Source organism: Nyctereutes procyonoides, unplaced genomic scaffold (genome assembly GCF_905146905.1).
Source record: "Nyctereutes procyonoides isolate TBG_1078 unplaced genomic scaffold, NYPRO_anot_genome, whole genome shotgun sequence".
Taxonomy (NCBI): Eukaryota; Metazoa; Chordata; class Mammalia; order Carnivora; family Canidae; genus Nyctereutes; species Nyctereutes procyonoides.
In genome coordinates this window covers 10,392,559-10,406,691 of record NW_026575120.1, presented here as the reverse complement: position 1 = coordinate 10,406,691, position 14,133 = coordinate 10,392,559, and the positions used below count along the sequence as shown (strand labels likewise).

The 14,133-nt window shown below is 52.6% G+C and overlaps 1 protein-coding gene across 1 annotated transcript; it reads left to right on the top strand.

Moving 5' to 3' along the window:
- Positions 1 to 4,979: 4,979 nt before the first annotated feature.
- On the top strand, positions 4,980 to 13,761 carry DUSP26 (dual specificity phosphatase 26). Its single transcript, XM_055335442.1, has 4 exons — positions 4,980 to 5,245; positions 7,235 to 7,530; positions 8,703 to 8,917; positions 9,448 to 13,761. Exons 2-4 carry the CDS (start codon positions 7,310 to 7,312, stop codon positions 9,645 to 9,647), a joined length of 636 nt encoding a protein of 211 aa, XP_055191417.1. The 5' UTR covers positions 4,980 to 5,245; positions 7,235 to 7,309; the 3' UTR covers positions 9,648 to 13,761.
- Positions 13,762 to 14,133: the final 372 nt, after the last annotated feature.

The window sequence follows — 14,133 nt, the reverse complement described above, 5'->3', positions numbered from 1 at the left end:
ACTTCTTGCAAGATACATCCATGAAGGCAAGGGAAACAAAGCAAAAATGAACTATTGGAAATTCATCAGGATAAAAAGCTTCTGCACAGCAAAAGAAACCGTCAACAAAACTAAAAGACAACCTACAGAATGGGAGAAGATATTTGCAAATGACCTATCAGTTAAAGGGCTAGTATCCAAGATCTATAAAGAACTTATTAAACTCAACAGCAAAGAAACAAACAATCCAATCATGAAATGGGCAAAAGACATGAACAGAAATTTCACCAAAGAAGACATAGACATGGCCAACAAGCACATGAGGAAATGCTCCACATCACTGGCCATCAGGGAAATACAAATCAAAACCACGATGAGATATCACCTCACACCAGTGAGAATGGTGAAAATGAGCAAGACAGGAAACCACAAATGTTGGAGAGGATGTGGAGAAAGGGGAACCCTCTTGCACTGTTGGTGGGAATGTGAACTGGTACAGCCACTCTGGAAAACTGTGTGGAGGTTCCTCAAAGAGTTAAAAATAGAACTGCCCTATGATCCAGCAATTGCACTGCTGGGGATTTACCCCCAAAGATGCAGATGCAGTGAAACGGCAGGACACCTGCACCCCAAAGTTTATAGCAGCAAAGTCCACAATAGCCAAACTGTGGAAGGAGGCTCAGTGTCCATCGAAAGATGAATGGATAAAGAAGCTGTGGTCTATGTATACAATGGAATATTACTCAGCCATTAGAAATGACAAATGCCCACCATTTGCTTCGATGTGGATGGAACTGGAGGGTATTATGCTGAGTGAAGTAAGTCAATAGAAGGACAAACATATGGTCTCATTCATTTGGGGAATATAGAAAATGGTGAAAGGGAATCAAGGGGAAAGGAGAGAAAATGAGTGGGAAATATCAGAGAAGGTGATGGAACATGAGAGACTCCTAACTCTGGGAAACAAACAAGGGGTGGTGGAAAGGGAGGTGGGCAGGGGAATGGGGTGACTGGATGACAGGCACAGAGGGGGGCACTTGATGGGATGAGCACTGGGTGTTATGCTATATATATGTTGGCAAATTGAACTCCAATAAAAAATAATTTAAAAATAAAGTGAATTCATATACACTAGAAAAATTGCAAAATGTAGATATTTTAAAGCACAAGGTAAAAATTTTCTGTCATCCCATTCTGGCTAGAGCTCCCCTCTTTAAAAATTCGGCATAGTTCCCTTTCAGTCTTTTTCAAAATGTGTATTTATACACACTTTTCTTTTTCTTTCCTTTTTTTTTTTTTTAAAGAGGGATTTGCTGCATATTCCTTTTGTAACTTGTTTTATTTGCACGTAGCGTCCTGGCTTATTTCTGCTATAAGGACACTAGCCTCTGTAGAGTTTATTTTCATTCCAAAGGCAGGCTAAATGGAAGGAATATCGGCTCATTGCGATAATGTGTGGCTCTTAGAAGAAAGTGAATATTCTGAGCGGTACAAAGTGTTCATCCTTAGGTAAACCAGAAGGAAAGTGGCTACAGAATGCATTGCAGGGGAGATGAAGAGCAAGGCTTGGGAGTTCAGCAAAAGCCGGATTGTCCCTCGACACACCAATTCAGAGGCTCCTCCACCTCCAATTCACAACTAGCAAGAGCCCGAGGAGGGAAGGGCCCACCAGTCCCACCTGCCGACCTGGGGGAGAGGAGGCGCTACCGAGGGCCCGAGGAGCAAGCCCAGGGACAGGCCCTGGGAGATGGGGATTTGCAGGAATAAATCACAATCAGCACGGGGCATCCCGAAGGACCGGGAGGCTTCCGCTCCGCCTCCCCTCACCACAGGCCCATCGCTAAATAGTCACCACGGTCTGTCTTCAGCTCCTGGACCCTTGAGGGGGAAATGCTGTTTGAACCCGCGGCAGAGGTGGGGGAGGACGAGCCCGGGGCTGCTGCTCGAGGGCCTGTCTGCGGGGGGAGCTGGGCACCGCGGGCCCCCACCTCGGGCCCAGCTCCTCCCGCCGCCCGCGCCGCACCCCGGACCCTGCCACCGGCGAGCCACACCCCCAGGGGACAAGGACTCAAGGTCTGGGAATGCCTGCCGACCTGGAATTTCTGCCCAAAGCCCGCCACACAGTAGGACTTGGTGCATTTTAACTACTGCTGTTCTTTATCTTCAGGTATGCCTACTTGGCACAGGCTTTGGTTTAAAACAGTCCTGGGTTTAAATCCATGCCCAAATCCCACTTATTAGCTACTTGACTGCTGCAGAGTGGATTTACCACCACTCTACACCTGTTCCCTCAACTGTAAGATGGAATGAATACCTACCTTATGGGATTAAATTAGCTAATCTATGTAAAGCATTTAGCATAGTGCCCAGCCTGTGGTTAATGGTAGGGGTTAGGCTTACCATTTAACACATGGTTGTTGGTGTTTCTAGGGGTTTTTCTCCCCATTCTACTTCTTCTCCCTCTCTCTCTTATTTAAATATTTTGTGGGGAGAGAGGCATTTCTTTTGATACCACCTGGAAATCTATTCCTATTTTTTAGTGACCTCATTTTTTCAAGTCTTAGTTCATCCCAGTATAGTGAGTGTATCCATTCATGCCTTCTAGTATGGAGAGCAGAGATGTAAAGAGGTACAGAAAGAAGTGAAGTTAGGGATGTCTGGGTGGCCAGCAGTCGCGCATCTGCCTTCAGCTCAGGGCATGATCCCAGGGTCCTGAGATTGAGTCCCACATCGGGCTCCCCACGGGGGGCCTGCTTCTCCCTCTACCTGTATCTCTGCCTCTCTCTCTCTGTATCTGTCATGAATAAATAAATAAATAATCTTTAAAAAAAAGAAAGAAGTGAAATTAAATATAGCTCATGGTTCCTTTGATAGATATCTGTATCAACACAAATGAGGAAGAGACAACAGACAGTAGATCGAGAAAGGTTTTATAAAGGAAGTGACTCTTCAGCTTCATCTTGCAATACAAACATCTGGAATCAGAGAGCCCTGGGTTTGGACCTGTGCTCTGCCATTGACTAGCTGTGGATAAATTAACTTATCTGGCCAAGCATCAGTCTCCTCATGGACTCAGTGAGGATAATAACACCCACCTAAAAGCTGCATGGGATTAAATGAGTTGATAAATGTGAAAGCCCAAGGAATTGACAGTTAATAAATTATTAATACATGCAGCTTCTACTAGCTTCCAAACGTCTCCTGTCCTACCTTCTGCATTTCCTTCTCTCTATGAACCATTTCCTCTATCCTCCCTCCACCTCTCAACCTTAGTTTAGTTTGGTGTCACCTGGAAACATAATAAACCTCTTAGCCACAAAGAAAAATATAAAGCCACCTGAGTTGTGGTTTGTTCCTGGTAATAATGGTCCTCGTAAAGACAGTGATCCATGGACAACATCTGTGATTACCCATAAACATCTGCCCGTGTCACCCATAGCATGCTTTAAAGCATATTTTTCCAGGTTTTTGAGAAAAGTGAAATGCAGGGTTGAAACGGAAGTCTTCCCAAAGATTAAGATCAAGCTCACCTGCAACATCTTCTTCTCACCCTACCAACCCTAAGGATCCTATTACTTAAAATGAGGTTAGTCTAATAATATGTGCTCTTTCACGATTTGACTTGTGGCCATTTTTTTACTGACTTTTCTTGAAATGACAAATTTCAAATGTCAAATTTCCCCAGCCAATCCTTTGTTTTCAGTGATGAGGATTTCATTTCTTCAAGTGAACCGCCATGCCAAGAAGGCATGGAAAGGAATTGAGTTTGCTTCTCTGGAGAGGAAAAGGCTAGGAGGGAAATTACCCCTTGCCGGCAGCCTGTGATGGAAACTCCTCTTTAGCACAGAACTGACCTGAAGATTACAGTCACTTTGGCCAGTAAGTACTTTCTTTAACCAGAGATCAAAGCCTCACCTACTGCCCCCGCTGGGACCGTAGTCAATCCTGATTTCAGCTACAGTTGCTAAGGTCTTCTCATCTGAAACCAGGTCCAGCCTGACCTTATCAACTTCCCGCCTCGCTCCCTCAGACAACTCTCCTAGAGTCCACATCTGCCTGGTTTTCAGCAGCATCATCTGATGAGGTTCATTCCCCAGGCCACGTTCCCCATCACAGGATGGACTAGAGCCTGGGGACAGTAGCGCCACCCTTGCCTTGGGAGTGTTGACCATCCCGGAACTGACAAGGCGTGGAAAAGCAGGTAAACCTACACATCACTAAAAGGCAACACAAGTGAAGAGGTAGGGACACGCATTCCTTCCAGAGTCAGGGGGAAAGGTGCTCGCTAGGAGCCAAGCTGGTGCAACTGGCTTCTCTGTGGTGTGGGGTCACTGGTTTGTTTTTTTAAGATTTTATTTACTCATTCATGAGACACACACAGAGAGAGAGAGAAGCAGAGACACAGGCAGAGGGAGAAGCAGGCTCCATGCAGGGAGCCCGGCGTGGGACTCGATCCCGGGTCTCCAGGGTCAGGCCCCGGGCCGAAGGCGGCGCTAAACCGCTGGGCCACTGGGGCTGCCGGGTCACTGGTGTGTAGCCCTTAAGGACAGGAACTTGGAGTCAAACTGCCCGGGCCTGGAACTCGGCTCCGCCCGTAACCAGCGAGCGGCCTGGGCAAATGACTTCTCCTTCGTCCCTGTGCCTCGGTCTCCCCCTCTCTGCAACGGGGACAGCGACCATGCTACCCGTGTCGCAGACCTGTGGTGACAATAAACCGAGTTGAGCGAAGTGAGACACGTGGCTCTTCGCCAACACTAACACGGGTGTGGCCCAGGGTCACTTACGACGCGGGGTTCCTGCGGGCAGGAAAGCGCAGGCGAGGCGCGCCCCGGCGTCGACGCGGGGGTCCGCGCGGCCGAGCTGCAGGCAGCTCCGGGACCACCTGCGTCGCGTCCCCCTCAAGCGAAACGCCTGGTAACTGGCGCGGCCCCGAGCCCCGAGCCCAGCCGTCCGCCGGGCGTGCACGCGGGGCGGGGCCGCGAACCCCCGAGCCCGGCCCACGCTCCGGCCGCCTCGGCCCGCTGGGCGCCGCGCCCCGGGGCCCCCGGCACACGGCACACGCGCGCACGGGTGAGCCCGGCTTCGACGTGCGTGTCATGGCTTAAAAATAGCGGCTGATCCGGCAGCCGGTGTCGCGGCGGCAGCGGGCGGGGGCGGCGGCGGCGGCGGCGGCGGCGGCGGCGGCGGGAGGAGAGTCATGGCCGCGGGGCCCGCGGCGCCTGCGATCGGCCTCCGGGACTGAGCCCCCGGCCGCGCCCGCACCGAGGTACGGGGGCTGCGGGGAGCGCGGGGCGCTGGGGCGGGGGGGGGGAGGGGGAGGGGAGGGGAGGGGGGGGCCCCGCGGTGGGGGCCCCGGGAGAGGGGAGGCCCCGGGCGGGGCGCGGAGCGAGCTGGCTGAGCTCCCGGGGCTCCCCCCGCACCCCCCGCACCCCCCGCACCCTCCTGCACCCTCAGCGCCGGCCGCGGCGACAGCCATGAACCTGTTACAGCCGCCCCGGGCGGGCCGGGCGGGGAGGGGGTGGGGGGAGGGCGGGGGGCGGGGGCGGTGTTGGGGAGCCTGATCGCGGCGGTGGGACTGCAGGGGTGTACCCCGGGGGCGGAGTGGGGCTGCGCCTCCAGCCCCGGGGGACAGAGTCTCCCCGAGCTCCTTCCCGCTCCCTTTCTACCGTTCAGCATCACTCCGGCAGCAGAACCTGTTTCGAGAAACCACTGTTTGGGAATAAAGTGATGATGGTGCCTTTAGGCCCCGAGGAAAACAAGGCAGATGGTGATGGTGGTGGTGGCGGCGGCGATGGTGGCCATGGTGGCTATAGTGCTGTGTGTCTGTGCTCCTTCGGCCCCAGCCTTTGCAAAAATCTCCCTGAACACCCTACGATCCAGGCTGGCTCCCCCTAGCAGGCCTGATCCTAATGCCCCTGCTCCCTGAGACCTGTACAAGCATGGTCTCCCCTGGTCTGGGGGAAAGGAGAGCCCGGACCCTGGTCACAGCGACGGATGGGTGGCAGAGGGTGTGCAGGTCAAAGATGGCCTCTGGCTACTAGACGTTTGGTTGAGGTGCCTGGGGCAGAAGACCAGGAAGCGACTGGAAGGGGAATCCTTGGGACCAGCCCATCCTGGTCTGGTCGTGGGAGGGGGAGAGGAGAAGGAGAGAGGGACTCTTGCCATAGTGGCCTCTCTGCCTGAAGGACCCAGGACAAGTCTCACAGGCTGGCACTTCCCTGCTGTGCAGCTCTGCCCAGGCTCCCACTATCAGAAGGGCCAGCTGTCCCCGGAGAGTCGGAGGCACACCCGCTACCCTCACTGCCAACCCCATGCCCTGCATAGGCTCACTGGACTCCAACAGTAAGACAGATGGCAATTTCAGCCTCTGAGCCCCTGGGCCTGGCAGGACCCCTCATCCTTTCCTTTCCTTGGACCCCAGCCTCCGCCTCTCCCCCACACACCCAGACACATTAGTCCAGCCCTGCTTGACTCAGAAATCCTCACCTTGGAGATGAGGTTTGATCAACAATTTCTGTGTGCTGATGAAAGGAGAGTGGTTTGGCTGTTGTGCATATAGATTGGCACCTTCTTCCACTAGTGTGTGCATTCGGCAAGTATTTTTCAGAAACTTACGCTTCATCTTTATTGCTATTCCCCACTCACCTCAGCCCACAACATGCACTTCCCATAGTGGGCTCAACTCTAAGGCAGTGGTGGGGCAGGAATGGGTTAAAGCAGCCCATGTCTCTGTCGCTGAGGAGACAGGCTTGGCATATGTCATGGCCCCAGCTGCTGTCTTCCTGCTAATTCTCCCTGGATGGATCCAGAGCCACCCCCCATTCCCATCCCAGCTCCCTGGGCTCTCTGCCTGTAGCCCCAGACAGATGAGACCCAGATTCAGGCTGGCAAGAGTTCCCGCAATGGGCACTGCCACCCAAATATCAAATGTGTGTGTGTGTGTGTGTGTGCGTGTTTATGTATGTGTGTTGGGAGTGGGGGTGGAGTGGTGGAGCAGAAAGCCAGCAGCTGGGCAGCTCCTTCTCCCGTAAACAAGGACATGTGACTCCCACCTCCTTGCCTGGCTGAGCCAAAGAGCAGAGAGGAGCTGCTGCAGCTTGAAGGAAAGAGTAATTGTGGAGTCGCCCCCTGCTAGGGCCAGACTTAACCTTCCCTCCCTTGAGAAGCTTCTCCCCAGGGCCCAGCCCAGTTGGCAAGAAGGGAAGCAGCTGCTCTGGACCCACTCAGGTGTGTCTCCCTTCCATTCCTCCTCCAGCAACAGCTACCTGGAGACTAAGCCATCATCAGCGCAGCCACCCCTGCAGCTGGCACGGTTTCCAGCACCTCTACGATGTGCCCTGGTAACTGGCTCTGGGCCTCCATGACTTTTATGGCCCGCTTCTCCCGGAGCAGTTCAAGGTCTCCTGTTCGCGCTAGAGGGGCCCTGGAAGAGATGCCAGCTGTTCAACATCCCTTCCTCAATGTCTTTGAGTTGGAGAGGCTCCTCTACACAGGCAAGACAGCCTGTAACCATGCCGATGAGGTCTGGCCAGGCCTCTACCTCGGAGACCAGTATGTACCTGGCAGCCCTGGGTCATGGCTGCGTGTGTGTGTGTGTGTGTGTGTGTGTGTGTACATGCAAGATGAAAGGAGAAGGGTGGCAGGCAGGCACTGAGTCGTGTTGTTGAATCCAGGTTGAGGATGGAGGGGCAGGGGTGCTTGGGCAGCGAGTGGAGGCTGCAGAGTTTGAGGGAGTTCGGCTAGTTTGGGCAAGATTATCAATATACCCAACTCTGGACAGGAAGTCTCTGTTCAGGTAATAATGTCACTCACTTCGCAAAATTAATTATCGAGTGCCAGTGCCATGTGGCGGACATAATAGATGATGTCTCTGACCTTCCATCTCTTGTGCTGTGATGCTGAAAAAAGGCAGCCACTGGGGGCCAGGAAGTGGGTAGTAAGCCGAAGGGTTGACAGGCAAAGCCACAGTGCGTGCAGAGGTTCTGCAGGATGGGGGCCATGGAGAGAAGAGCATCCAGAGAGGAGTTCTCTCACCTCTCTCTCTCTCTCAAGGGCTTTACAGTCTACAAGGAGTTTTTCACATGCATTTTAGCTCTTAATCTTCACAACAGCCTTGTGAGGTAGGCCCCACTACCCCCAGGTTACAGATGGCAAAACTGAAGCGTGGAGAAGTTGTGACTGGCCCAAGGTCACACAGGACTTGGAGGTTGAAGCTCAGGGCTCCTCGTACTTGAGGAGCTTGCACTGGACGGGGCGTTGGCCCCAAGGCAAGGCCAGGCTGCCTGAGAGGCGTCCGCGTCTAGGCTGACGGGCATGGGCCAGAGGAACACCTGAAGGTGACATCATGAAACAGGGTCAGTGTGAGCATGGGATAAACCGGGAGAATTGCCTCCTTCTGCAAAGCACAGGTCCGGTCAGTCCTTCCCACAGACCCAGTAAAATCCCGCTGCCTGGGAGGACTCTCAGTAGTTTATTATGGCTATCGTCCGCCCACCCCATTAGTCTTCTCTTCCTCAACCAGAACGTCCCCAGCACCCTCCACCCTCGCTCACGGATGAGACTCCAGGTCGTTGCCCACCTTGGTTTCCCCTCTGGGTCATCAGTAAGTAAAGTGGAGGCATGGAGCCAATGACACTAGCTAGGCGGCAGACGGGGTGGAGACCTGGGCCTCTGGCCCCGGAGCCTAGATCCCCCACCCTCCCTCTGACCTCTCCTCGATGCAGGGACATAGCCAACAACCGCCGTGAGCTCCGCCGCCTGGGCATCACCCACGTCCTCAATGCCTCACACAGCAGGTGGCGGGGCACGCCCGAGGTCTACCAGGGGCTGGGCATCCGCTACCTGGGGGTCGAGGCCCACGACTCGCCAGCCTTTGACATGAGCATCCACTTCCAGACGGCTGCCGATTTCATCCACCGGGCGCTGAGCCAGCCAGGAGGTAGGAGGGGACAGCTAGGGGAAGAAGGGGGGGTGGGGACAGGGATGATGGACATCGGGTTAGGGGAAAACCCGGGTGTTCAAGTATAGAGAGATTTGAATGACATGACAGGATGCTCAGGATATGAGAGTGAGGAAAGAAATATACCCGCAACTATTTGTAAAAGGCAGTGCATGAGAAGGAAAGGAAGTAATCCAAAGCGCTAACGGAACGGCAATGCTAAGGCACCTGGGAACTGTCATCGGACCCCCTCTCTGTGCTAGACTCAGTTTTACCTGAGTGACGAGTGTCGACCTGGACAGTGTCCACCCTTTGCAGGCTTCCGGACGCTGAGCCGCTGCATGTTGTCCATCCTCTCCTGTCTAGGCCTCCCGGGGGTCCGCATACTGCCCACCCCTAGGGGCACCCCAGCCTGTCTCCGGGCACACCTGCTCACCTGTCTTCCTCCTCACATGGCCCCGTAGCCCTCTCCCTAGCTGCCTCCAACCCACAAAGCGTCCCACCGCTGCCTCGCGTGTCTGTCCCCCCAGGGAAGATCCTGGTGCACTGCGCCGTGGGAGTGAGCCGATCCGCCACACTGGTCCTGGCCTACCTCATGCTCTACCACCACCTCACCCTCGTGGAGGCCATCAAGAAAGTCAAGGACCACCGAGGCATCATCCCCAACCGGGGCTTCCTGAGGCAGCTCCTGGCCCTGGACCGCAGGCTGCGGCAGGGTCTGGAGGCCTGAGGGCGGAGGAAGGCGCTCAGGCCAGGTGCACCTGTCCCTGGCTCCCGGCTGCAGAGAGGAGGCGCAGAGATCCCATCCTCTCCTGTGGGCAGGGGAGCAAGAGGGCTGCGGCTCCCACCGCCGTTGCTGTTGGTCGGGAGGGGATGGGGAGAGAGGTCGGGCTGTGTGCTGGGCACCCAGGGAGGAGCTGCCCGGGAAAGGAAGCTGCCAAGCTGTAGGTAGATTCAGACACCCTGGGTTCCAGCCAGGCTGCTCCCGTGACCCTGAGCCCCCTCCCCCGCCCATTGTGCCCAAGTGTTCCCCTCGCTCACTTATCAAAACAAAAACGCCATCTCTGCCCTGTGCCTGTGCGGGGAGTCAGGGATGCTGCAAGCACGAACGTGATGGTGGAGATATGTGTGTCGATGGTGGTGGAGAGACAGACGGTAAAGAGAGAGTGTGAAAAGCTGTGAAACCAGAGGGAGACACTCACACAGACTTGTTACTCCAAGCGCAGGAAGAGGAGGTGTGGGAGGCTTGGCGCTGTGCCCGTGGGCGCTGGTCGCGGCCAGAAGCTGCAGAGGTGCAGGCCTGGGAGTCTAGATGCTCGCTGGCTTCCTGGCTGCAGGTGTCTTGGGGGGAAATAAAGATGCTGGACAAGACAAGATCCTGGTGAAGTCGTTGACAGCTTGTAGGGCCTTCCCCACCTGCCTCCTGGAAACCCCCGGCTTTCTGGGGGCTTTTCAGCAACAGTTCCTGACTCCCTCCTAGTGGTCATAAACCTCCAGTAGCTGTCAGGGGCCGCCGCTTCTTTCTCTCGAGTTCACTTTCACTCCTGGCCGCCAGCGCAGTCTTGGTGTGTTATCTCCCGCTGTGTCCACACGGGGGCAGCAGAGGACCAGAAACACCAGGCATGCAGCCGCTTCGTGGAGCTGCTGCTGGGAAGGCACAGCCTCCATCTGCCAAGCTTAAAATAGATCTCTGTTCCCAAGCTCAGGTGTGGAAGAAAGACAGCTTTATTTTCAAGAAATTTGCCAACTTCTATGTCAAGTCCCCATCGTGATGGGCTAGCCGAATGTTAATCTTAAATCAACCCCAGCCCTAAATCCTATATTCAGGGGTCTGGACTTTGCCTGGTACCCAGAAGTTGGAGGAGAAAGAAAGAGAGGTGATGTAATTGCTTCCTCTTGTAATCTTTCCAGGTTTGCCTCATTAGAATGTAATGCAGTCTCCTTAGTCAACTTAGTGAAAATTTAGACTCACTAACCAGAGAGAACCATCTTGGTTTTTCTGTTATCCCAGCTGGGAAGTGCCAGCCACCACATCCCTCCTTTAAAAAAAAAAAAAAAAGGAAAGAAAGAAGAAAAAGACATGTTCCTAGAATGGAAAATCTGCATGACTAGGAGTAGGGGACAGAAGAGAATGTGGAAACTACAGGGAGAAGAAGTCACTTAATATACCTAAAGAGTGTATCTTACCCCAAAGTATAGAAACTCAGAATCTCAAAGCTGGAAGGTGCCTCCATAGATGATCCATTTCCACCCTCCAACAAGGCATAAATAAATCAGCTTTTTTTTTTAATACCTTTGATGCTGTTCATCAAGCACCTCCTTGGACACCGTTGATGGTAAGGAACCAGTACATAACGTCCATACTATTTTACCAGCTCTGAATATGAGAAAGCTCTAATACCACGCATGCATCATGCAGTCTGGTTACAGTAGTAGCGACATGAGGCCAAAAGATGCACCAGCCTGGGCTCCCTGGCTATTAGGGCCTTCGGGTAAGTCACTTGGCAAACCCTTCTCCACCTGTCAGGTGCGATAGTCCTGTCTGCTTCCCCAGTGTCACTGGGCATTTAATCAGATATGCAAGTATGAGGCTCAGAGCACAGGCAGTATTTAGTAAGTGTTCTTTCTCTTGTTCCATGCCTCCCCTGGTTTGAGGCCAGCTTCTCCTGGCTCTTCTGTGTCCTCTTACTTTCCGCCTAGCAGCTCTGATTGTCTCCAAGAGTCTGAGTTTGTCATGTTTCAAGTTTCCCCCTCAGCCTTGCCAATAGAGGCGTCTCTTTCTGTTTGTGGCAACCAGCACTGGTCTCGGTGCTTCAAGCTAGACCGGCAAAATCTAGTAGCCAGGACCTTAAATTTCTATTACCGTTGAGGGTCAAACTTATCTAAGGGGTAGAATGAGGCCGTAATTAGAAATGTGGATTCTAATTAAAATGCATCGATTCCCTATCAGAACCATGGGCAAGAGGATTTAAGAATAAGATCAAATAACCCAAAAGTAACTCAGGCTTTAGACAGACAGACCCTAAGCATGACCTGACCAGTACAGAGTACCCCGTGGACCTGGCACCACCTTTGTTCCAATCCAGTACATATATCTGTCACTATTGATGTAACCTGCAGCATCTTCTAACTTCTAGTCGAGAAGTATAGCGACTAAAGTATATTTGGCCAAAGATTATCTTCACAGAGCAGGTGAGTGTGAGCCCCACGTTGGGTGGAGATATTGCTTAAATAAATTAAAATACAGCTGTATGAATGCAGGCTGAATGTGCCTCAAGTAAATCCCCTAGAACTGTTTCAAGCTGAGTCAACTTGAGAATTTATTTCTAACTTCTAGTCAGGAAGTATAGCGACTAAAGTATATTTGGCCAAAGATTATCCTCTCGGAGCAGGTTACATATTTGTATTATTTAACAAAGCCATGTGATGGCTGTGCTGAGGCAGTCTTTTGCCTCTATAGATATTAAGATATCAACCCATTTAATCCTCATGAAAACCCTGTGAAAGATGTCATTGGCATCTCTTGACAGGGAAGCTGAGGCGAAAGAACTTTCCCCAGGACACAGAGGCGGCCAGTGGAAGGATTCAGACCCGGTGCTCTGGCTTCAGAGCCCGAGTAGAATCACCCTCCTGCTATGCCTTTCGTCCCTAACTCCACCATTTCACATTATAAGTGTGCCTGTGCCTGTGCGTGTGTGTGTGTGTGTGTGTGTGTGTGTGTGTGTGTGTTCCAGGGAGAGATGAGGGGGTGCCTCACAGCCTGGTCATTACACAGATAGAATCAATGCTGTCCTCCCAAGGGGCTGGGGGTGACAGCTGTCACAGGCTGGTCTTCCTCCCACCTGCCAAAACCAATGTTCAAAGTCCAGTCTCTCTCTTCCTCTTCTTGGGGGCAGTTGACTGCTTGAACCTAAGCAAAGGACAGGAATAAATGAGCTCTTGTCAGATGCAGCCTGTGCTTTCAGCCGGCTGGGCCCGGCCCCTCGGGGGCTGTGGCCCAAGTCAGTCTTGTCATTCTGTCCTGCTCCTGCCCCTGCCACCTCCAGCCCTGGCCTGGGTGATGTTGACTCAAACCTTTGTGGCAAGACGGGGAGCTTTTGCTGCCTCTGGGGAGAGGGAGGAATGTTTGTCCGGTCCCTCACCCTGTAACTAATCCCAGCTGAGAAGCTCCACAGGGAGAGGCGCTAAGGGAGAGCGGCTGCTTCTGAGCCACGAGGCAGCAGATGGAAGGAACCAGAGAGGCAGCTGGGCATTAACATTGGCTGGAGAGGGCCAGGCCTGGCTGCACAGAATGGCCGTGCTGGAATAATGGCCTGCAGAGAAGACAGCTTACGGGGAGAGTGAGACTGGTTATAAAGAAAGATAGGGGTACCTGGGTGGCTCCATGGTTGAGCATCCGCCTTTGGCTCAAGGTGTGATACTGGGGTCCTGGGATCGAGTCCCACATCGGGCTCCATGCATGGAGCCTGCTTCTCCCTCTGCCTGTGTCTCTCTGTGTGTCTCTCATGAATAAATAAATAAAATCTTGAAAGAAAGGAAAGAAAGAAAGAAGAAAGAAAGAAAGAAAGAAAGAAAGAAAGAAAGAAAGAAAGAAAGAAGAAAAGAAAGAAAGAGGGATCCCTGGGTGGCGCAGCGGTTTGGCGCCTGCCTTTGGCCCAGGGCGCGATCCTGGAGACCCAGGATCGAGTCCTACATCGGGCTCCCGGTGCTTGGAGCCTGCCTCTCCCTCTGCCTGTGTCTCTCCCTCTCTCTCTTTCTCTCTGTGTGTGACTATCATAAATAAATAAAAAAAATTTAAAAAAAAGAAAAAAAACTATTTAAAAAAAGAAAGAAAAGAAAGAAAAGAAGAAAGAAAAGAAAATATTATCCCAAACTCCTAGTTACCAGAGGGGAGGGAGGTGGCGGGATGAGTGAAATAGGTGAAGGAGACTAAGAATGCACTTGTCCTGATGTATAGAATTGTTGGATCACTCTATTGTACACCTGCAACTAATATAACACTGTATGTGGAATTGACATTTAAAAAATAATAATAAAACAAGAAAGAAACAGAAAAGAAAGTTCCTGTTTATCTTAGGTTTCTCTCCCCTGAGCTTTGTTTTTTTTGAAGAAGGAGCCAAAGATCCAAAAGTTTAGGGAAGAGTCCTGTTCATACCCTAATCCCTGGCGCCTGGGAAAATGTTATGTCATGTAGCAAAAGGGATTTTGCAGAGGTG

Bases quoted from the DNA above. Each gene is read 5' to 3' on its own strand.
- DUSP26 (XM_055335442.1), top strand. From the start codon at position 7,310: ATGTGCCCTGGTAACTGGCTCTGGGCCTCCATGACTTTTATGGCCCGC. The intron at 7,531-8,702 runs GTATGTACCTGG...TCCTCGATGCAG, and splicing joins GGCCTCTACCTCGGAGACCA to GGACATAGCCAACAACCGCC. The intron at 8,918-9,447 runs GTAGGAGGGGAC...CTGTCCCCCCAG, and splicing joins GGCGCTGAGCCAGCCAGGAG to GGAAGATCCTGGTGCACTGC.